At 41.7% G+C, this 25,623-nt stretch overlaps 1 protein-coding gene across 1 annotated transcript in view; it reads right to left on the bottom strand.

Annotated features, from left to right (window-relative positions):
- LOC126278952 (odorant receptor Or2-like) overlaps positions 1-25,623 on the bottom strand; it is a 60,551-nt gene that overhangs the window by 19,559 nt on the left and 15,369 nt on the right. Inside the window, exon 2 of the mRNA XM_049979231.1 lies at positions 6,714-7,309. Within this exon, the coding sequence (XP_049835188.1) occupies positions 6,714-7,309 (596 nt within the window). The remainder of the gene's footprint in view (positions 1-6,713; positions 7,310-25,623) is intronic.

Below are 25,623 nucleotides of genomic sequence, written 5' to 3'. Positions count from 1 at the left end.
GGAATGTTTTCCTGGGCCACTCGTTAGAAAGCCGCCTGATTTCAACGTTGCGAGTCCCGGCTCTGGCATCCACCGCAGGGGTGTCAAAAGAAGCAATGGAATGTGGGTAGGGGCATCATGTGACATGAGAACGCTGGCACTGGGCAGAATTGTGGTAAAAGTTTACGCCATTGAAACGTCATTAACCCATCTGACACGTCACACGAGCTCCCGAGCTATGGCTTTTGTTTCGCAAGTGTCAACATCTTGCCGTTTGAAGCACCGACCAGCTCGAAGATGACGTCACAGGGCGCCACACTTTTGCGTCACTAAACAGGAAGGTGTCATGGCTGTGAGCCCAGTTTCAAATGTTCTCAACGGGTGGTAGTTATTTGGCTTCGGAAAAGTGATCCTTTAGTTCTCTCACGCAGTATATTGTTACAGATTCCTGTTAGATTATGCCACGGGCTTGAAGCATTTGATTAATTATTAAGAAGAGGTGTACTTCTTTACTTTCGATGTGGCATGTTACAGCAGACAGTTATAGATTTTTGACAAAACCTTGCTATTAGCTTATCCAGACATAGAGAAACCGTCTATTCTGTTCTGTGACGGCAGTCATTGTACTATTGTCTATGTTCTAAGCCAGGGAAAAGTATGTGTCCCATGTGCATAACTAAGCAGAAATTAACTTCAGTACTACTCAGTCAGCTCTGGTATTTGGTGTAAGATAGTTCAAGAGCTACCGTCATCAGAAATATTTTACACAAACAGTCAGTGACCATATGTCACTCCATAGCTTCTAAAGTTAAAAGACCCGAGTACACGACTGACACATTGTGCCCTCAAATGTAACGATTATAGCTACGAAGTCCAGCGTAAACCTGATAACGCTGATGCAAGGAGACGTTGTCATAGCTGAATGGAAGGAGGTACAGGGAAAAAAATGAGGAATGTTATCAACGTGCCATCCTTCTGGAATATATATCTGAAAACAGTATTTTACATCATAAAACCCAGCAAGGCAAATGACTGTTAATACCCAAAGTACTTGAGTGAGACGCGATTGCGTAGTGTCTTTACAATATTCAAACTAGCCTTAACGCTAAGTATTGGTAGAAAGAATGATAGCATTCCATTGAAGATTACATTTTCATATGTATTGCTGGGCACAGAATTCACAACAGGCTAGGCCTAAATTTCTGTTGCAGATATTACCAAAATTTCCAGACCTTTTCAAATAACAAGTTTGAACACTATAGTTTAATTTATACAGACGCAACAAGAAAGTAAGTACATATTTTAGATTGCTGACCACTTATCACATATCCTAGCCTTGGTCCCAATTGCTGATATGACAGTAGAACCTGTGGGACAAGCATTCGTTACACATTTAGTTCTTGCTTTTTGCTTTCACGACGTGATACTCACAAATCAAGGGACAGATTTCATACCTCCATTATTTGATGAAGTTTCGAAACCTTTGGGAATGAAGTAACGGAGGACAACACTTTTTCATCCTAAGGCAAGTGGAAGGATAGAATGGGTAAACGACATCATAATTTAGCAATTTCTTATTATGTCTGTAAGAACCATAATGGTTCGGATAAGTGTTTGCCGTATATTATACCTGCTCACAGCAACGTAATTCATGGATCGCGTCTGCTTAACCCATTGTGAGATTGTGTATAGATTGAAAATGAGGTTTCTTTTCTAATTAAGAAAACTGACAGCAGATATTGACTCAGGTAAAGTCAAAGCATTAGTATGGAGACTTAAAACCATAAGACAGAAAATCAACAATTAATGGTACAATTCTACCATCCGTTCGACAGGCTGATTGGGTTCTCTTCAGAAATCCTTCAATAAAGAAGAGAATATCCGAGAAACTCTCCCCATCGTACAAGGAACCATATCATACTTTGCGGCTTTCACCATTCGTGACTGCTGAATTTCTACTGTCTGATAACAATGTGGTTGAACATTTCGACAGGCTACAACCGTAGTGTGGTCAGCTAACACTGCCAGTAGCTTTGATTCTCGTTTATCCCTCATAATATAGACCTGTAAACGACGTTCCTTGGGCGATGTCAGTACACGAAAGATGGAAGTTTCACAATAGATCTAGAGACCATGACACCCTAGTCGCGTAAATTTCTTATATCTGTCATTCCAGCACCAGTGTTTACCACCCAGGACGCAGTAACACTGTGCTGATTGGCAGCTGCTGCCACAGCTGAGTTATTGCTCTCCCTCCCCCACCGCCCTCTCAAGGTCCCAGTCGTCAGTTTTTTCTCCAAAATCACTAACGCAATGTCTACATTTTGGCAAAACCCAAAAAATATATGTCATAACCTGCCTGCTTCGATAAAAGTTCTCAATGTGGTAATAGACGTAATAGCCTCAGCGATGCCTCTGTTCTGATTTCGGGTTTTCCTTCAGTCCTACAACGGGTCCGAGACTAGTGGGGAACAATTTACTCAAGGAGTGTCGTTGCTTATGCTGCTGCGTTCAGAGATATGTGCAGTTACTCATTATGGTGCTGTGTGTTCTGCAGTGGTTTCTCAACTGCAGTCTGATACTGACCAGCTACTTTTTGTCACCACCCTCTTAATTTTCTTTCTCGACTACTGCACCATCGATGCTGCTCTACATTTTCTGTCTTTCTGACTTCAGCAGGACCAGATCTACTACCGTTACAGTTTTTACGTATTGAAGCATTATACTTCCCTTAATTCTGTGTTTACTCATTGCTAGTCTATGTGACATTGTTGCTTGGGAACTAACACCCTTGTTTCTTTTCTCAACACTCAACCAGTTATATCAGCATCAAAATGTCGTTCTGTCACTATATAACACCCATTTCAACACTGCCTGTACTGAAATAACTCTACATATCACGATACACATGATTTCATGTATTAGTGTGAGTGTTCTTTATAGAAGAAAATGTTTAGCTTGTTCTTCTATTACGTATATCCCTTTGTCGACATCCCGACATCCAGGTCAATACAGATGTAGCAGAAGCTCGGACTGTCTGAAGGATGAGGAAGGAAATTAGCCATGCCCCTGCAAAGACACCATCCCGGCACTTATTTGGAGCGATTTGGGGATATCACGGATAAGGTAAATCTTGATGGTAGGACGTGAGTTTGAACCGTCGTTCTCCCGAAAGCGAGTCCGTTGTGCTGAACACTGCGCTATCTCACTCGGTAAAGCACTCCAAACCACTATAGTTCCTATTCGTTTGATGACATTCATGTACCACATTGCTTTGAAGTTAGGTGTTACCGAGTTCAGACAAATAAAAAACACGAAACAGTATTAAACCATCTCTGTTCTTAGCTGTCTCATTACACTTGAGCCAATCACTCGTAGGCGGGTACCTAGAGCCTGAAGATCTCTCCAACTTCGTGATATGTTTCTGAAACTGATGACTGAAATCACTGCACATAAACACACAATGTATCTGTCGGCAATGGTGTACCAATGCATTCAAAGCTCTTCGAGATATGATTCTGAAACAGATGATTAAAATCACTGCACATAAACACACAATGTATCTGTCGGCTATGGTGTACCAATGCATGCAAAGCTCTAAATTGCGTGCGACGAATTATTATTGTGGTGAACGGCATATACCGATTGCGAGAATCGGACATCCCGTGCTCCGAACGCATCTCTGTGTCTTACCGAACCAAAGATTTTGTTTCATGGACTCTTTGTGAAGTAAATGGCAAGATCGGACGTATTATAAGACGAGAGAGGTTGTATTGTTGTGAGACGCCGTTATGGTATATAGTAAATGTTCAAATAGTTATTTGCCTATTGAATAGCCTATTGAAGTTGCGGTGTCCAAACGATACATATCGAACGGGATATCGTAAATCGATCATGCGATTCTGCTGGCGGGCGTTGTGATCAGTTATTTGTGATCGTCATTTTTATCTGTTTCCCGTCGTTCCCTTAGTTGCTCTGAATTACATACCTCCTCGAATCATTTGTAAATTGCTGGGGAATCCCAGACGATTTATGTGGTTAGTGAGTGGAATGTCTGGTGTTCTTGATGTTTCTTCGGCGGATTCACTCACATGGATAAATCTAATTCCATGTTTAACCAGCGTAGAAAATTGTTCGACTTTTTGTCGCAAATATGGAGTACTACTGGACGGGGAAAGAAGGGACTGTGTGGACTGTAATGGTGCGAAGTGTGTAAAACTTCGTAAGAACAGTTTCGGTGCTGAATTACGTTTACAATTTCATTGTGGACAGTGCGGAAAACGAACGAGTATCAGGAATAATTCATGGTTCCACTCTTCCAAATTATCCATCCAGACCACCGTAATGGACTTTCACATGATTCCAACACCGACGACGAGTAAGGTAAGTCGTTTCCTTTGCAATTAAAAGTATTTTTGTAATGCTCTTGTTTTGTCGTTGCTGTAGCGACCACCATAAGCATACTCATAACGCCCGCCACCAGAGTCGCATGGTCGATCTACGATCACATATTCGATATGTATGGTTTGGACCCCGCCACCTCGATAGGAAATCATTCTTGGAAATTACCTAAAATCCAACAATTAACTTCAAGTATTCAAGGTGTGTATATCTCCATACCGAAATTAGTTAATTATCGCGGTACAGATATTACGAGATGTAGATCGCTCGGAGGTGAAATTTGGAACGATAGTGTGAACCTGCATTTTCCACGGTCGTAATTCGTCGAGACACTATCTCCGAATTAATTAACTTTAAGTTGCTAAATTGTTGGACATATCATCCAGAATCATCAAACAACATAGCACACAGTTGTTCTGAACGATCTGCGTAGTGAGTAAAGATTTTAGAGATGTCAGGTGGAGCAGATAACGACGAGAAATTTCCGCGAGGTCGCCGCTATGGAATACATCTCCTGCTCTCCTGTAGTAATTAAAACGAAATATTTTTATCTTCCAGGTTTTCAGGAGAGTAAATATATAAGGTAATAAGGAACTACACTAAACCAACTAAAACTAATGACTAAACCAATAATTAAAATAAAAGAACACATACAGAATTCTTATTTATAACAGCAAATAAAGATTTATTTTAATTAACTAACCAGTACTACTAATTTTCAAAAAAGTTAATCCGAACATTCCTCGAAAGCACAGCTGTCTATAGATCTCCTATTTGGCTAAACGGCTTCTGCGAAAAGTTCCATATTTCCTTCGACAAAGAAGTGTGTGTTCCTAACTCTCCCGAATACCGAGCTAGGTAAAAAAGTAGGCAAATTTGGCAAAGTGTGGGATATGTATGTTCATTTATGTGTACATGTGATTATGGAACTGCGCAAAGAATATAGAGCTGCATATTAATTTCCTCGTTTAGTTTAGATGTTTCTTTGTTCACAAGCATACGGAATATTTTGGTTACTGTTAATGTGTGAGGGAGTGATCTCCTCGTTAATTACTATCTCATAGAAAAGTACACACTCAATATTACAAACAAATTTGGTTTAATAGACTTCTCGTGAAATAGTTACTGTGACAGAAATTTTGCTTTGAATCATTTCGATTTGTTTAATTGTTAAAAATATGAATGTCCGAGAAGGATTAACAAACATAATTTTACCTTTGTATAAGACACAGTTTCAGATTTGTGTGGCTTACCAGAAAGGATCTGCAGCCTGCACTGGCTTCTGCACTGATTATTTTATGTTTTGGAGAGGAATAATTAAGTTTGAGTCCAAAATATAGAAATAAGGGAGGTTGGAGTTTAGCGTCCTGTCGACTGCGGGGTCATTAGAGACGGAGCGCAAGGTAGGATTACGAAATAATGGGTGAAGAAGTTGGCAGTGCCCTCTTCAAAAGAATGGTCATGGCATTTGGCTGGAGAAATTAGGAAATGACGGGAAACCCAAATGTGCATGGTTTGATAGGGATTTGAACCGTCATCCTCCCGAATATTTAGCCAGATTTCCTAAATTAGCCATCAGTAAAATGATCGTGGATATTTTTTTGTAAAATACAGCTCACACAACTTCTTGTGTAAGAAGGTGGATGCAACTCGTCTTCGTTTTCTGTGAGTTAGAATCCTTTCACGACCAGTTTTCATACGCCAATATTACATGGTTGTGTGTGGTACACTATTCGTTCTAGACACCTTACCCAGCCCGCATTGATAGAGCAAGACAACGGAAATCAACATTCACGGTGTGGTCATGGGCACGTCTAAACACGAAAATGCTTCTTTCTACCATTCTCCCACATGTCTTCACGTCGACCTATCTTTCTGGGCTGGTTCCATGCAACCGACTGACACACGGAAACCACTTCACTGCCATGGTTTCTACCAGCAGTGCAGGGTCTCATGACGACCTAGGAAAAGCTCAACACCATTTGCTGTCATTCCCGTTTTATGAAAGATGGGTATTAATATTTTTTTCTGGTGAGCTTGTCACGAATGAAGATACACTCTTTGGTGCTACACATGTTGCAGTTGTTGCGCTCCCCAGTAAGTTTGCACTCTACCATTCTGTCATTGCAGAATCACCTAGTTCTTATTACACACCGCGGGTCATATGTTATGTAAAGAATTTTCTACAAACAATTTCTTCAGCAGTTCCATGAACTGTTTCAAGAATCTACATGAACTGGTCATCAGTGAATATTAACAAACATGTGGGTTTATATTTGTGTCAGAATTATTAAATGCTGATAATGTGCCCCACAAACTACTTAGGTGCTTACCTGATAATAGTTTGATGGTGCAGGATAATCTTTTTCAATCGACAGTGAACATCACTACCGCTGGAAAGTTCTTCAGACTGCCGAATTTCTTTGGTTTCTACATCCAGTGCTAGGGAATTCATTCTCTGATTATGATCGTTGATCTTCTTCGACGAGTAGCGATTGTACATGCGAGAACAAAACGTCCGTGGTTGTTCATCTCCCTCAAATGCTGTCTGTGGCGGTGATGATGCCATGCTTTCGGCGTCGTTGGCCAAGTCATTAATCTTTCTTCCTAGAATGACGAGTTGCATGCTGAGCTGCGCCATGAGGCTAACGTTGAACGCGTCAACCATCATGTTCATCACAATGGCGTGAACCGTGATAAAGGCGCAGTACAGCCAGCCGGCGGCCCAACCGACGGGGTGCGCCGTATCAAAGGGCAGTACGACGTCCAGCGGCAGGCCCGCGCCCCTCATGGGGAACGTCAGCCACATGGTGACGTCACACACGCCCAGCGACAGGTAGGCCAGCACGAAGCGCCGCAGGGTGCGGCTGCGACTGAGCAGCACGGGCACATCTCGTGGAGCCATGAATTCCCCAAAGTCGTCACGCACCTGTGGGCACCATTTGTGTTCTGCAAGGCACTGTGCTGACTCAGGATGTTGAACAGAGACTTAAAAATCAAAATATCCACGGGTGCGCTGCCGGTCTGCAGTGTCCAACGGGCACAATATTTCGGCGATCATACATGTCGCCATCATCACGCGAACTGACGGACTGAGCTCCTGTGAACGTGCCGGCACGGAGATACGTACGCTATGGCTGATCAGAGGGAACTGGGTTCGGTCGCGGCGGCGGCCGATTTAAATACGTGGTGTTACCACCAGACACCACACTTGCTAAGTGGTAGCCCTTAAATCGGCCGCGGTCCGTTAGTATACGTCGGTCCCGCGTGTCGCCACTATCAGTGATTGCAGACCGAGCGCCGCCACACGGAAGGTCTAGAGAGACTTCCTAGCACTCGCCCCAGTTATACAGCCGACTTTGCTAGCGATGGTTCACTGACAAAATACTCTCTCATTTGCCGAGACGATAGTTAGCATAGCCTTCAGCTACGTTATTTGCTACGACCTAGCAAGGCGCCATGATCAGTTTCTATTGATGTTGTAAATCATGTACCGTCAACAGCGACGTTCTCCATTAATGGATTAAAGTTAAGTATTTCACCAGCTACGTCCGTTTTTCTCAATTCTAATTCCCTTGTCATATTCCAGACCTCACGCTAGCCTGCGTGAGCTAAAACGCGTGCATTTCGGCCTCCTTTTAGTATACGGGTTGGCTCTCCTGCCAACCACAAGAAAATACCCTCCGCCAGCAGCGCGCTTCAACCGACGTCCGCGCCCCGCGCCACGGTCGCGAGGTGGAACAGATTGCGACGCCGTCTGAGATGACGTCGGTGTGATGGCTCTGTCCGCCGTGGTCGTCACAACTATATGTTCAGCGACCGCCGACTTGCTCGGATACATCAGTCGAGTGTGCCTCTGGTGTTCACGGCATCGATCCTCGACGGTACGCATCGTCTGAACAATATACGACTTGCCGCATTGACACGGAATCTGGTACACGCGGGCCTTCCTCAAACCGAAGTCATCTTTGTCGATCCCCACCAATGCACAAGTTTTATTCGGATGGCTAAACACAGTTCCGACCCGGCGTTTCTTCAAAATGCGGTCGATTTTCCCCGAGAGTGCCCCTGTATATGGAATAAACGCAGTGCCTACCTCTTCTGTCGTGATTTCATCCATCTCCACAGGTTGTGCTGTAGTGGTAGGGCGGAGAGCACGTTGAATCTGCCACTCTGATTACCCATTTTTTCGAAATACAATTCCCAGATGTTCCAAATCCTGGGGTAGACTCTCTGCGTCAGAGATAGTGCGCGCCCTATGTACTAGAGTTTTAAGTACCCCCTCCCTAGGTCATGGGGCGTATCAGAAGACAACGCACACTGATCTGTATTTGCACGCAGACAGCTGCCACCACCGTTCACAGAGAAGTGGGGTCAGACAGAGCCTCCACACCGACGTCATCTGAGACGCCGTCGCAATCTGTTCCACCGCGCGACCGTGGCGCGGGGCGCGGACGGCGGTGGGAGTGCGCCGCGGGCGGAGGGTATTTAAATCGGCCACCTCCGCGACCGAACCCAGTTCCCCCTGAGCAGCCATAGCGTACTGATCTCCGTACCGGAACGTTCACAGGAGCTCAGTCCGTCAGTTCACCTGATGATGGAAACATGTATGATCGCCGAAATATTTTGCCCGTTGGACACTGTAGACCGGCAGTACACCCGTGGATATTTTGATTATCAAATACGCCTGGAGAAACTCAAGAATCACAGAGACTTTAAACTTTCCTATACAACGTTAACACAGATCGTGTTATTCGCCAATATACATTATGTAGCCCAGCCTCATCTAAAGGACTTCAGCTGGATATTGAAGGAAGGAAGATTGAGTTTAACGTCCCGTCAACATCGAGGTCATTAGAGACGGAGCAAATGCTCGGATTGTGTCAAGGATGGGGAGGGATATCGGCCGCTCCCTTTGAAAGGAAATTCCTGGCATTTGCCAGGAGCGCTTTAGAAAAATCATACAAAACCTTAATCTGAATGGCCGGCACGGGTTTGAACCGTTATCCTCCCGAATACTGGCTATTGAAGGCTCTACAGTTGTCAGCTGAGGGACAAAAGAAAGGTTTCGCTTCTAAATCAAAGCTGTCTCTTATAACAATCTACCGTAATATGCAGATAAGGCTGAGGGAAGATTAAATAACGATCAGTTTTATTTTAGGAAAGTTGAAAGGTACCAGAGAGTTAGTTCTGAAGCTATGTTTGTGAGTGGAGGGACGACCCAAGAAAAACATATGATGCTTTCGTAGGATTTGTGGACCTAGAAAAACTGCTTAACAATGTGAAATTGGTCACGGTGTCCTAAATTCTCGTGAAACTTGAAATAAGCTCAAAAGGTTTTTAAGGGGTGTAATATTAAATAGAGAAACAGAATGATCGCTGCTACTACAGCTAGCTTCCGTATTTCGCGGGAATTTCCTCGCTTAAAGATTGCGACTGCAGCATGAATAATCTTGGCTCTAGTTTGGTAGTTGCGGCTCTGCATCGTAACCTTGGACTAATTTAATTGACGCATAATTTATGAAAAACGATGGCTTGTACTAAGGTATTGCGCAAGGAAATTCTATAGGATGAGGCGTGGGATGACTTTGTTATGGAAGGGCTCAATATAATTTCAGGTAAAAATGAATCGATTATCAAATTCGAGAACTTAAACAAAAACGCTTGCGAACATAGTAAAACGTGACGATTGTTGGTGCGTCATATATACTAAATTCGATACTTGATAAATGACAGAAATCGTATCCGAATCTGCAACGAAATTCGTCGTTTATGGAACGGGAGAATCAAAATATGGGTTCACCATACACACACTTTACACTCAAATGCGGTTGATGAGATTTACATAGAGAAAAATCAAAAACAAAAGACTTCCATCACGAGCACATATGCCTAGCAAAGAGAACTTGCTCCTCGCAGGGTAAATATGTAAAGTTACCGTTGGAATACACAAACAAAGATCGAAACATGAACGAAAGAGCATGTAAAATTTAAGGATAAACAGATTAGAAATGCACTGAATTTATCACGAAACTAACAAGATGTCAAAGCTGAAGGCTCCTAAACGTTAGCATTAACATATTGTGGTAACTAACTAGGCAACTACCGAAAAATGGAAGGGAGGGAATAAAACGAATTGAAAATCAGTGTGGTACTATAACAGTCTTACGCAATCGCTGTCAGAAAACTGAGAAGCTGAGTGTAGTGAATCGTTACGCATTTTGACACATTTCCACAAGTTCAAGTGACTGGATGAATCACACAATAGTCTATGAAATCACCTAAATTTTCAAGTATTCAACACTCACGATGTTAGGTTTTAACTTTACGCTGACCTTACACAAATTAAAACAGTAACCAAACTAATTGGAGAAGTTCTTACGAGTAATCGATTTTACCAAGCTCCCAGCGAACAGTGACGAACTCCCTTCACGAAACCGGGGGTTGTCTCTGCAATGGAAGTGACCAGAGAGCAAACCTAGAGTACTGGGCCAGCTTACACAAAAGGATAGACCAGGACCTCTTTGCTACCCAACAGGCATACGCTAAAGTTGGCCATACTGTCACCGTGGCAGAGTGCTCTATTACCAAGAATATACACATGGAATTCATAATTGCACACACACATCCAATCATTTTATTATCGCAGGATAGAAAAGAAAGGACAGATACAGTGAAGTATGGCAGTGAATCACTGTAAGCATCATTTTGGGTCGAAGAGAAGTAGCAAAACTCAATGGATTTAGCACAAGTGCATCTTAGTTAGACAGTTAGCAGATACGTTCAGTACCGTGTATGAAAATATATAAACCGTGTCTGATAAGAACACACTCAGCTGCACATTTATTATACATCGGAGGAAATTTACTAATTACACATTAAATTGAGGTGATGTTACTTTAAACAAAATCTCATGAAGAGCATAACATAGAGACCCTTCAAGCTTTAGGAAAAAAGAGAATACGCAATATGTACGAGAACCAAGAAGAAGAATAACAATGGAAGACCGAGAACAAAGGTTTCAAGTTCAAAAGAAGTGTGTGTTATGGATCCAACTTTTCGCCCCTACCCTTTAATCCGTACATTTAAAAAAATGACGGAATTAAAAGAAAGATTCAGAAGTGAGATAAAAATTCAAGCTGAAAGGATAAATGATACATTTCACACATCGCTTTCCTATTCCCAGTGAAAGTGAGAGAAAATTGCAGGGCCTGTTAAATGGAATGGCCAGCCTAAGAAGCTCATACTATGGGTTGAGAGTATACCGAAGAAAGACGAAAGTAATGAAGAGTAGCAGACTTGATATTAGTGGTAAACTTATCAAAAGTGGGGCCGCGATCTAGCTGAAGAAAATATATTTTACTATGTTGGATGCAAAATAAATCATTAATGAGGAAGTATGGAGGGCATAAAGCGTAGTCGAGGAAACGCAAAGAGGGCATTCCTCGTTGAAAGAAGTCTAATTAAGTCACACATTGGTCTTAATTACTGGAAGACATTTCCGTGTACGTACATTTGGAGCACAGCATTGCATGGAAGTGGATGATGTACTGTGAAAAAAACGAATGGAAGAAAATCAAAGAATTCGAGGTGTCGCACTTGGAAGATTGGCACAGGGGAGAAATCGTGGTGGACCGCATCATACTGTCAAAAGACTGGCAACACAGAAAGACACAAGTAGGAATTCGTTATAAGAAGTTTTAAATGGTTCATTAATGACATTCGGACAAGTGATAAAAAGTGGATGACATGGACGGCAAGAGATGTAAGTAGCTGTGCTGATTCAGAATGGTGAATGTACAAAGTGTTCGGTTTGGGCTAAGGATGTCAAGTATGAGGTGTGGTGCCAATAGAGTTTTGTAGATATGGATGAAGCACAGTATCAGAGTCGGGGAAGAGGAGTGGGGGGTAGGGGTGATGGACTGGGGAGTACTTGCACATGTTAAGGTATGGGTGGTAGGTGGGAACTGTGGCCAGAAAGGAGGAAGTGTTGAGCTATGGATGTAGGAGGAATGGTGGCATGTACAAAACATACTGCAGGTAGGACCCTGAGGAAGTTGGTGTAGAGGCAATTTTAACACTAACTTTCCTTTGACGACAGGTAAAGTGGCAACTATACAGGATAGCAATGCACCACTTCCCCCCCACTTTCCTCCAACAAAGCATCAGGTCAGCTCTGACTGAACATCATAGAAGGGATTTTGGAGAAGATTCCAGTGTGGCCTGAATGGCAACTGATGAGGTATGCAGGTATTATAGATCTGCTTATCGTCCTCCACAATCAGATCAAGGATGCAGTTGGGAAGTACAGGAACTGAAAATGGACTGCAAGGATAGCCACTGTTCATGTTGATGACCACAACATCTAGAACCATAAAGTCTCTTCAGTGCTGTATGCACAAAATCCGGCCACTGTGTGGGAGAAGAGATACTGTGTGAACTGAATGTCAAGCTTAACACCCTGGTGGACATTTTCAGAGAATAATTCACACATGGCAGTAGTGGAACAGTGCGGTTTTCTGGCTTGCTCTCTTCTGTTCCCAGATTCATCCAAGGCCAAGGTCAGGGTCACCCCTTACCTCCCTCTACCTTTGCCCCCCTCTTTCCTCACTTATCAAGGCCAATTGGGTTAGGTATAAGTAGTGAGAAATTCGAAAGTGTGTTGTCCTGTTGGTTGTAGGTATTAGTCCAACTTAAATAGTTGTCATATGTATCCAATATGGCTGACACTATGACATCATTATCAAATTCGACACAATCTGTATGGTGGAACCATAACATCACAAACCTGATGGAATTATCCCTCAACATCATAAAGATGGCATCCATGATGGGTTATTTGTGAGAGTCTAACGTCAAATCAGCAAAGAACCCTTAAGTCCATCAACATGATGAAGGGTTAAAAGGTCATATCTGGGCAAGATGCCTCCATATATGATGCCATATTCAGACGTTCCAAAAAAGATATTGATTCCCAAAAAAATGGCCACCTATGTGATATTACAATCCCCTTTCCCTTCGCCAAAAATGAAACAACTCCTATGTATCGTGTATTATTACACGAACGAAAGCGATTGCACACTTGTGGGTTGATTTACAAGGTCACTTAAACTCAATTAAATTGTAAAATAGTTGCACGTTAAAACTGTGTCCTAGACTGTGTCTCGAAGCTGGGATCTCTTGTCTTTCGTGGTCAAGTGCTCAACCGATTGAGCTATCCAAGTACGACTCACGACCTGTCCTCACAACTCTCACAGCTTTCACCAATACCTCATCTCATACCTTTTAAACTTCACAGGTCCAAGTCTGGGTCTGACACACACTTATCATCTGCCAGGAGTTTCACATCAGCGCAAGCTACACCGAAGAGCGAAATTTTTATTCTGTGTTATTAAACTGTGAATCATTGTCGCTATTACTGAAAGCAGACAGGAAGGACTGTGATGCTTATGAACTGGTTACAAGACCAATTAAACACATTTACTTGGCAGATGACTTCAGGTATGTAGGAGCTACACTATGCAAATAAACATAGAGCAATAGGAACGTTAATATAACACATCGCAGATTTTAAGGATCCCCAGGTGTATTTTAAAGAATTGTATGTACTTACGTGCATGATATATTTATTCTATGCTTACAGCCTGATGTAATTATTTAGACACCGGAGGAGGATTGGTGTTGTTTAACATAGGATATGAACGTTTTTATGGGCGTATTTCAAATAACAAGCACACCTGTAGTGCATATAATACAGTGCATGTTGCTGCCGATGTCCTGAGATCGTGTCTACAGAGCTGTTACTATGTCTGTACGTCCCCTCATATAGGACGCAGGCCTGTGCGTGCGTACTCTGCAGGCAGTAGCAGGCAAGCAAACATGCATGCAGCATTGTTCGCGTTGTCTTCCTGTCACTGTGCAACACTCCGCCAGGGGCCCCCACACCTCCGTTCACACCATCTGCATTGATGCACTACCACCGATTGTAACCACAACCAACTGCCGAGCGAGGCTTCCCTCGCTAAAGAGAGAGACGAGGCATGGAACTAAAAAGCAATTCCACTCCAGGCTTTGAATCGGCACTGCAGGAAAGGTAAGAATCTATTCTCACAGATATTGTCACGTGCTACAACTGAATTCCTCGCATAATATATGCCGTGATAATGTCGAGCAATCAGGAGTTGAACGTTTATTTTCTAGAAAGGGGCCCTGTAACGCCAGAGTATCTGAAGTGTGGACTGTTAAGCACCCCAGTCCTCTGTCACCGAAAGTTCTTCGCATGCTTCAGCTAGCACTCTGCAGTGCAGCGGTGGAACGTTGTGTGCCTCAGTGAACTTGGATCATGGTTTGACAGGCCAGATCATTAGTATGGTAAAAACCTCTATACAAGAGACCCTAATCTCAAGATGTTTTGCAAGCCGATGGGATGCATGGCTGTTGAGGTGGCACAGTCATTAGCGGGCAACTGCTGGAGAATCTGTCGCACTTCAGTTGTATAAGGCTTATCCAGGCAAGTGGGCTCGGTCTGGCTGGACTCGTACTTACCTGGTCGCTTGTTGGACTGAAATCGAACCCTCGATATTTTCTCTTCATCCACCCAGCCCGCTGTTAGATAGCAACAAGCAGTCTAGCAAGAGGGCTCGTGTAGCTAGTCCTCCAGTCTCACAAATTAATGAGAGTTGTAGTGTATATAGGAGCTGAATGCATGCTACTAGTCAGAATGTGTTTTTGTTAATTAAAAGGAAAATGTGTGGTGCGGAAAACGCTTCACATTTTTACATTGAAAAGGATTTAGCGAATTGCAGGTACATTAGAGTCTGTCAAGGAATACTGCATGGGACATTGTTGGTCTAGAGCTCTAGTTCAGTAATTTACACAAAATGAAACGAACTGTAACCTAGAATATTTGGTGAATGGCTGTAAGTTAAACGAGTTTAATGGAGAACAATGCAGAGAGTACAATATGCGCAATTCACACATGTGGCAGTGTTATCCAATGAATCAACACGTTAAGGGTATCCCCAATTCTGCCAAAGACCAGAACAAAAAATCACATCTTATAAGCTGAAGTCTCCACACAAATTTAAAATGGTTTGACTGTCTACAATGACAATGTGAGCAAGAAACATCGACTATGAACTAATGAAGTTAATCTCCGGGTTTACTTCTGTTGCTGCTCCTAATAGTAATAACATTTGTGACAAGAATAATTACAGCAATAAGAATAATGATGGTGGCAACATAAAAAGAATTTATAGCTGTACAAAATAAATAATTTCTAATATAGAGAGTTCCAGGAAAAGGAAGTTTACTGAGATTACACCAACTAAGAATACTGGGAAAGGAGGAAACTCTGGTTAGAAAGAAGGATGTACAAAGAAAACAAGTACATACAGGGAGAACGGCAATCATTATTGTTGCTTTGGTACACATGTCATTAACTATCTTCTGAAGAAGGAGATGTTATTCAGTTTACTATCCTGCAGGAGGTTATTCCAGACTCGAGTTCCTGCCACCAAGAAGGACCTCGAGGAAGTAGCCGAACAATGGAGTAGGATAGTATAGATTTTGCTCTGATGGGAACGGGTGTTTCAGCCATGTTGTCTTCCTCGGGAAGACCTTCAACGATAACTTAGCTGTAATTAAACGGGAAGGGCATCTTATATTTTTGTATGGTATGGTGATACTGATACCTTCTTGTACATTCCAGTTACATGCTCAGTCCACGTTAGATTTTGGTCTTTTATTGCACCAAAACTCTTTTCTGAAGGAGAGAAGTTGATATTTGTCCAATTTAGGGTTAAAGATTGTAGAGATTCCCCATATTTCCGGATAATGTGCCTAGAATGACGAACCAGTACCGCTTGTGTTTTGGATGGGTTGAGCTTTAACCCATAGCATTAGCAATTGAGACTGTAGATAGCTTTCTTCGGGTGTATTTGTTTTGCATATAGATACAGCTGGAGGTCGTGACCGAACATAGGTTACACGCAGTGGGACAAAACACATGGTATATCATTCACAAACAATGAAACTAGTGTAGGAGTTAATACCGAACCATGGGGAACGCCTGATTCTACCTGCCTCTATTGTGACTTCACAATGCTGGACATGAAGAACTACTGGCGAAACGTCAGGTTTGAGTGAAGCAATCGTACCTCATTTGGCGAGACATTTAAGCTACTAGGTCTGGAATTTGAAATATCAAAGTCGACAGTCTCAAAGGATTTGCTGAAGTATGGTCATCTGTTACTGTGATTATGGCAGATGTTCTGCTGCGATGTTTACGGAAACCTGAATGGTATGTTTCTAGTAGGTTATTTGTTATTAGGTAGCTTGTTAGCTGGTCAAGGACTATACATTCACAGACAATGGACAGTGCAAGAAGAATGCAAATAGGTCGGTAATCACAGTGTGCTCCTTGTTTCTAGGTAATGGCTTAACCATTTCTGTTTGCAGGCCTGCAAGAGTCTGTGAAGATTTTTGTTATACTAAGCATTAGTAGACCAATAAGAAGTTTCGTCATTTGGATTGTGACGCCATTGTGTCAGGGAGATACCTTTTGGTGGTATTGCAAGTTACATCCTTTAGAGAGAATTTCTCGTGGCTGCAGTCGTTTAGCCCCATAAAGTAATCAGCAAGTCTCTGTTAGTTTGTGGTTCAATTATAGTTGTAGGTAACACGAAGCTCTGATTCAGTTTTTAGCTGCAGCAGTTGGATCAGCTACTACTTTCACTTTGCTTATACTGAGACCAAGCGGGTTTTCCTTAGGACAGCTGGTCTTTTGTTGTCGTATCGTATGCTTGTGTTTATCGTGTCTTACAGACTCAGTGACTCAGTTCCGCTGCTACAATTTTCAGTCATAAGATGCAATTTGTATTCCTGATGTGCACCGCCACTGAGATTTATGAGGTTTTATATTTCTTCAGTGAGCTAAGGCTTAGGTTTCCTTCTTATTTCTCCGGTCCTTAGAGGAGCATAATTGTCATGTGATTAAGTTTTATACTTAATCCATGAACTTCTCTGTTTAGTCCCAGAAGTGAATGGAAGATGTCCACAAACCATTTTCTTGTATCTCAGTTGCTTTAAACTGTTCGACAGGTATCAAAAACTGTGATTAAAGCGTCTCATGTTTTCACAAGATTTCTAAGACATCTCCACTGAACAGGCGCTTACGTTCAATGTATTATGCTGATCAAGTTTGCAGATGGCCAAAATAGAGAGGCGTACTATAACAATTTACATGACACTTAGTAGGTACAACTCGTCAGCAGATTGTGCGTAGCAGCAAAGAAGAGTGGGAATGGTTTCTTCCATGTTTCCACGTACAATATGGCGTCACATGATTTGTGTAAAATTGAATGATACAGCACATCATAAAACTATGGTAGATGTAGTAAAGTGTGAGAAACTATGAAAGAACTAAATACTTAGGTGAGTAGCTCGAGTAAATACGATTATTTCACATTTTTAGCGATACATCGTCTCAAAAAGACTACATTTACGATTTCGTTGATGTTATATCCTTCAAATCATTGGAAGTCCCGATAATGGTATTGTATGCCTGTTTTACGTATTTCAAATCTGCTTCTGGTTATGTAGTAAACTGTTGGCCTTTAAAAGTTCGTTAGCCGTTATACTGACAACTATCAATATACATCTTAGTGGAAAACATGATGGAAGCCAGCGTCTTGGGGGAAATAGACAAATGGAAAACCATCAGCATCTGAGGTCCGAACAGCGTAGAATGTTTTAAGAGTTCACAGACACCCATCCTACCAGAAGTATAGTGCAGGCGTACAGGGAATTTTATTGTTTCTCCAGTGTAACCGCTGTGGTATTGTGTAGTTTTATGTAGAGAACTCTCAAAAAGAGGCTGTTACTATCAGTACACAAGTTGTCATTACAAGTGGGTTTAAAACTCAGCAGTATACTGCTGATGTTTCACTAGCATTGCGAACACAACAGAATACTCTCTCGCCTTGATCTCTCTTTCCAGCAAAAAATGGCAGGCAAGTGGTAAAAAGCAATGTTGCTTACTCCTGGCAGAATCTCACCATTTCATGTCACTAACTCAGTATCGCTACAAGTAAATGAATGAAACACACGTTTTTGCAAGTAGCATACCAGATGTGATATTGGAGTGTCTGTTAAGAGTTTGGTACAACCACTCACTTTAGGGTATTTCCTTCAATTCGTTTGTAGATAACTGCGATACCCAATACCCAATAGCACACAGTAACAGGTAACTAGAGTGTGAGAACTATATGTATCAGACAGCCATTACAGTGAGCAATATACACCAAAGCATAGCATGCTGTGGTCCTTGTACCACAAACACTCATCCTGATGAAAGACAGAAGACATTTCGTTATAATTGGCGGTGAGTGTCCTATATCTCAACAAACATAAAGAACAGACATAAACATCGAATATTTCCGCAGGATTTCTAAATCATTTTGGTAAATGCCCGTGTTACTTGTATTGGTCTGAAGCATACACACATATTCTTACACATGCATTACACATCAGCCCAAAGTGAAATCTTCGTTGTGAAATCTTCCACAGCGAAAGTTCGTTGCTAAGTTATCCACTTTGATTTATGTTCTACTATAATTAGATTCTAAGGATTTCAATCTAGGGTGAACATTGAATATTTTACATGAGGTGATAATATGATGGGAAAATGCAAGCTACATTACACTTCAGCCCATACATCTACATTTTACGTCTAATATGTTACAAATTACCACGTTACAATGAAATCGTAACAACGTTTCCTAAAATGATAACAAATGGCCTCAAACTGTAACAGAATGCCTCCAAACTGTAACAAAGAGACCGATTCCGTAACAAAACGTCTCGAAACCGTAAAAACAGTAACAAATCTCCCCCAAGCTGCAACAATGTGCTACATGTTTCAGCAAAACTTCATTGCAATATATTTTACTTCACAGGGAAATTCTTGCATACTGTATCTCAGTATACATAAATGTTACACAGGGAGAGTCACATAAGAAGCAACAACCCTTTTATTTTGTGAACTGTTGCAGATACCGAGTCGAGGTAGGACACTAAGGGGCATTAACTTTGGAATATGATAATGAGTCTTAACTCTTAAATTGACCGAGATACTGACACGAGTATGATTTTTTAAATGGAATGATTTACTGCCTTTAATGGCATCTGAAAGCACTTGAAAAGATAAAGTGGTATAATGCTTGTTAATTTTGCGGTCGAATCTGCTTGTAAAATACTCAGAGAAGTAATCCAAAACTGAAAAGCAAGTTGGCTGATTGGCTATTGCATCGCAAATACAGTCTTACGAGGCCACATAGTGGTATCAGTCTTTTTGACTGTTGACTTGTCTGCACTGCATAGTTAACAGGAACAGTGCCATATATGGTAGGACCCGTCCTGCTCAACATTCTTTCCAAGTAGACTTTAGACATGTACACCAATGAGGAGATAGTTGTCAGCCTATATTTTTGTGGTTAATATAAAAAAATGCTTTCGAAATGGTGCAGCAGTACAGAAATGTCTATTCTGACCGTCGTTGTTGATCATGCCAGACACTTGTGTGAGCTGTTAGTTCACTAGGGTTAACAGGTAGTTTCAACATGAAAATGAGGGTGAAATGGAAGATTCCAACTGACAGAAGATACGAAAGAGCTGTTATAGCTCTGACACTACTCAATCGGATTGGTGGCGCGGGACGTATTTCCAAGGAATATGGGATAGGGCTGATGAGTGTCATTTGCATCTTGCATCAGCATGACTTGCACTTGTATCATCGTCACAACATCAGGTATTCGGAGGACATTATTTCGATTGTCGTCTGGAATTCTTTCAGTTTGATATGTCGTGCGTGGCAGACAACGCTACAATTCCTCAGTGTGTGCTCTTTATCAACAAAGCAAGTTCTAAGGAACTGATGACCTCAGATGTTAAGTCCCATAGTGCTCAAAGCCATTTGACCAAAGCAAATTTATGTAATAGGCACTATTAGGCAGCGGAAAATCACCCCAGTTTCGAAGATACAGCCCCAACGGCCGCGCAGATAATCATATGCTGTGGCACCATGGGAAATTCCACAAGGACCTTATTTCATACCCGGAGTATTGAGTGAAAATACACATACACACTCTCTTCTGAAAATTATACCTCTTCTTCTAGACGAGACACCACTGGAACCGATGGTGTATATGGTTCCAACATGTTTGCTGCCAATCACATTGGTCTCTCGTAGCAACATAAACACTGAGCGCACAGAATGAAGGCTTTCACGGCAGGTGTTGTCATCACATAACACTTCCAGACTGAGATACCGTGGTCCATACATTTAACTGTCCCCAGACATTTCTCCTTCGATTGCGGAAGGCGTCCAATGCATCTGGCGGGGATTCAAATTTCGCGGTGCGCGGTACCAGATTTATGACAGTAGTTTGGTGTATTACTTAAACTGACTATGTAAAGTGGAATGGCCAGCCAGGTCCTCTGATTTGACTCTTCCTTAGTCCTTTGTATGGGGAGTACTGAAAGGCGCAGTCTGTAGTGAAGCTGTAACTATACCACGTTATATGAGCTTCCATATTGCCACAGCATACTGTAGCATATCATGTAATGCAGTTTTATCTGCTCATCTATCTCCTGAACGACGATTTCAAATATGCCTAATTTCCTTTTTACGTGAATAGGGACTTTAATCGTTATGAACTATGACCTAACCGGCGTTCTTGTTCACAAGTACACTTCATATGACCAATTGAAGATTGAAACACAATAGTGGGACAGTGCCAAACCACGAATTTGCAGTCATTGTTGAACCTGAGGCTGCACAACATTCTAGAAATGTTCTGTTTGTACACAGAATGGAGCCATTTCTCCAATAATTTCTCATATATCGAAAGTCCCTCCCCCCATGAACCATGGACCTTGCCGTTGGTGGGGAGGCTTGCGTGCCTCAGCGATACAGATGGCCGTACCGTAGGTGCAACCACAACGGAGGGGTATCTGTTGAGAGGCCAGACAAACGTGTGGTTCCTGAAGAGGGGCAGCAGCCTTTTCAGTAGTTGCAGGGGCAACAGTCTGGATGATTGACTGATCTGGCCTTGCAACATTAACCAAAACGGCCTTGCTGTGCTGGTACTGCGAACGGCTGAAAGCAAGGGGAAACTACAGCCGTAATTTTTCCCGAGGACATGCAGCTTTACTGTATGATTAAATGATGATGGCATCCTCTTGGGTAAAATATTCCGGAGGTAAAATAGTCCCCCATTCGGATCTCCGGGCGGGGACTACTCAGGAGGATGTCGTTATCAGGAGAAAGAAAACTGGCGTTCTACGGATCGGAGCGTGGAATGTCAGATCCCTTAATCGGGCAGGTAGGTTAGAAAATTTAAAAAGGGAAATGGATAGGTTAAAGTTAGATATAGTGGGAATTAGTGAAGTTCGGTGGCAGGAGGAACAAGACTTCTGGTCAGGTGACTACAGGGTTATAAACACAAAATCAAATAGGGGTAATGCAGGAGTAGGTTTAATAATGAATAGGAAAATAGGAATGCGGGTAAGCTACTACAAACAGCATAGTGAACGCATTATTGTGGCCAAGATAGATACGAAGCCCACACCTACTACAGTAGTACAAGTTTATATGCCAACTAGCTCTGCAGATGATGAAGAAATTGAAGAAATGTACGATGAAATAAAAGAAATTATTCAGATAGTGAAGGGAGACGAAAATTTAATAGTAATGGGTGACTGGAATTCGAGTGTAGGAAAAGGGAAAGAAGGAAACATAGTAGGTGAATATGGATTGGGGCTAAGAAATGAAAGAGGAAGCCGCCTAGTAGAATTTTGCACAGAGCACAACTTAATCATAGCTAACACTTGGTTTAAGAATCATGAAAGAAGGTTGTATACGTGGAAGAACCCTGGAGATACTAAAAGGTATCAGATAGATTATATAATGGTAAGACAGAGATTTAGGAACCAGGTTTTAAGTTGTAAGACATTTCCAGGGGCAGATGTGGACTCTGACCACAATCTATTGGTTATGACCTGTAGATTAAAACTGAAGAAACTGCAAAAATGTGGGAAATTAAGGAGATGGGACCTGGATAAACTGAAAGAACCAGAGGTTGTAGAGAGTTTCAGGGAGAGCATAAGGGAACAATTGACAGGAATGGAGGAAAGAAAAACAGTAGAAGAAGAATGGGGAGCTCTGAGGGATGTAGTAGTGAAGGCAGCAGAGGATAAAGTAGGTACAAAGACGAGGGCTGCTAGAAATCCTTGGGTAACAGAAGAAATATTGAATCTAATTGATGAAAGGAGAAAATATAAAAATGCAGTAAATGAAGCAGGCAAAAAGGAATACAAACGTCTCAAAAATGAGATCGACAGGAAGTGCAAAATGGCTAAACAGGGATGGCTAGAGGACAAATGTAAGGATGTAGAAGCTTATCTCACTAGGCGTAAGATAGATACTGCCTACAGGAAAATTAAAGAGACCTTTGGAGAGAAGAGAACCACGTGTATGAATATCAAGAGCTCAGATGGCAGCCCAGTTCTAAGCAAAGAAGGGAAGGCAGAAAGGTGGAAGGAGTATATAGAAGGTTTATACAAGGGCGATGTACTTGAGGACAATATTATGGAAATAGAAGAGGATGTAGATGAAGACGAAATGGGAGATACGATACTGCGTGAAGAGTTTGACAGAGCACTGAAAGACCTGAGTCGAAACAAGGCCCCCGGAGTAGACAACATTCCGTTAGAACTACTGACGGCCTTGGGAGAGCCAGTCATGACAAAACTCTACCAGCTGGTGAACAAGATGTATGAGACAGGCGAAATACCCTCAGACTTCAAGAAGAATATAATAATTCCAATCCCAAAGAAAGCAGGTGCTGACAGATGTGAAAATTACCGAACTATCAGTTTAATAAGCCACGGCTGCAAAATACTAACGCGAATTCTTTACAGACGAATGGAAAAACTGGTAGATGCAGACCTCGGGGAGGATCAGTTTGGATTCCGTCGAAATGTTGGAACACGTGAGGCAATACTGACCTTACGACTTATCTTAGAAGAAAGATTAAGAAAAGGCAAACCTACGTTTCTAGCATTTGTAGACTTAGAGAAAGCTTTTGACAATGTTGACTGGAATACTCTTTTTCAAATTCTAAAGGTGGCAGGGGTAAAATACAGGGAGCGAAAGGCTATTTATAATTTGTACAGAAACCAGATGGCAGTAATAAGAGTCGAGGGGCATGAAAGGGAAGCAGTGGTTGGGAAGGGAGTGAGACAGGGTTGTAGCCTCTCCCCGATGTTATTCAATCTGTATATTGAGCAAGCAGTAAAGGAAATAAAAGAAAAATTTGGAGTAGGTATTAAAATTCATGGAGACGAAGTAAAAACTTTGAGGTTCGCCGATGACATTGTAATTCTGTCAGAGACGGCAAAGGACTTGGAAGAGCAGTTGAACGGAATGGACAGTGTCTTGAAAGGAGGATATAAGATGAACATTAACAAAAGCAAAACGAGGATAATGGAATGTAGTCAAATTAAATCGGGTGATGCTGAGGGAATTAGATTAGGAAATGAGACACTTAAAGTAGTAAAGGAGTTTTGCTATTTAGGAAGTAAAATAACTGATGATGGTCGAAGTAGAGAGGATATAAAATGTAGACTGGCAATGGCAAGGAAAGCGTTTCTGAAGAAGAGAAATTTGTTAACATCGAATATAGATTTATGTATCAGGAAGTCGTTTCTGAAAGTATTTGTTTGGAGTGTAGCCATGTATGGAAGTGAAACATGGACGATAACTAGTTTGGACAAGAAGAGAATAGAAGCTTTCGAAATGTGGTGCTACAGAAGAATACTGAAGATAAGGTGGATAGATCACGTAACTAATGAGGAGGTATTGAATAGAATTGGGGAGAAGAGAAGTTTGTGGCACAACTTGACTAGAAGAAGGGATCGGTTGGTAGGACATGTTTTGAGGCATCAAGGGATCACAAATTTAGCATTGGAGGGCAGCGTGGAGGGTAAAAATCGTAGAGGGAGACCGAGAGATGAGTACACTAAGCAGATTCAGAAGGATGTAGGTTGCAGTAGGTACTGGGAGATGAAGCAGCTTGCACAGGATAGAGTAGCATGGAGAGCTGCATCAAACCAGTCTCAGGACTGAAGACAACAACAACAACATCGAAAGTCAACTCATTAGAGACTACAGACCACATGAGGTTGACAACCACGTATCATCCAGCAGAGATGACAACTCCAGCAGAGGCACTGCTCATGTTATAGCCTCAGGAGTAGCAATGGTAGGTGGTGCAGGGATGAAACTACAGGATTATAAGAATACACATAGTTTGTATTGAAAAAAATACAAAGTTTATGTAATGCTGTGTATTTCCCCATAGAGGGAATATGCTGTGTAACCCAGCAGTGTAAAAGATAATAATAGAGTTATGTTGCTGAAACTTTAATGTGACATAAATTTCATGTGGATATAGGATTGAGTGATAGCATACCTGCATTTGGATATCATGTAATACTCACAGAACTTAACATGTAAAATAGATAATTGTTTACCAAATACTGCCACATGATAAAAGGTTTTGAGGAAAGAACAATAAGTACATACGAGTAAGTTTACATATACCTTAATTAATATAATTAATTTTAATTTCTTTAAGTTACAACATATGCTAAATTTCGAGTAAAGCATATCACTATATTTCCATATATTACTTTTATTTGTGAGACATGACTCCACATTAATAATAATAATAATAATATTACATCATGAGAGATGTGTAAGAGTGTTCTGACTTTAAACTTGAGAATAGGTGTATTGATTTAAAAAAATGGCTCAAATGACTCTGAGCACTATGGGACTTAACATCTATGGTCATCAGTCCCCTAAAACTTAGAACTACTTAAACCTAACTAACCTAAGGACATCACACAACATCCAGTCGTCACGAGGCAGAGAAAATCCCTGACCCCGCCGGGAGTCGAACGCGGGAACCCGGGCGTGGGAAGCGAGAACGCTACCGCCCGACCACGAGCTGCGGTGTATTGATTAATGAAAATCTACTCAGTAAGGTAACTGAAATGGTCAGTATAACAATCGACACTGTACATCACAACATGCCTCTTTGAAGAAAACCACACATAATACAAGAAGTAAAATATTTCTTATTTCCATTTACAATAATAACTGCAGCTTAAAACGGT

The sequence above is a fragment of the Schistocerca gregaria genome, chromosome 6 (genome assembly GCF_023897955.1).
Source record: "Schistocerca gregaria isolate iqSchGreg1 chromosome 6, iqSchGreg1.2, whole genome shotgun sequence".
NCBI lineage: Eukaryota > Metazoa > Arthropoda > Insecta > Orthoptera > Acrididae > Schistocerca > Schistocerca gregaria.
Note: the sequence above shows the minus strand (reverse complement) of the source record. Positions and strands in the feature narration are given on the sequence as shown.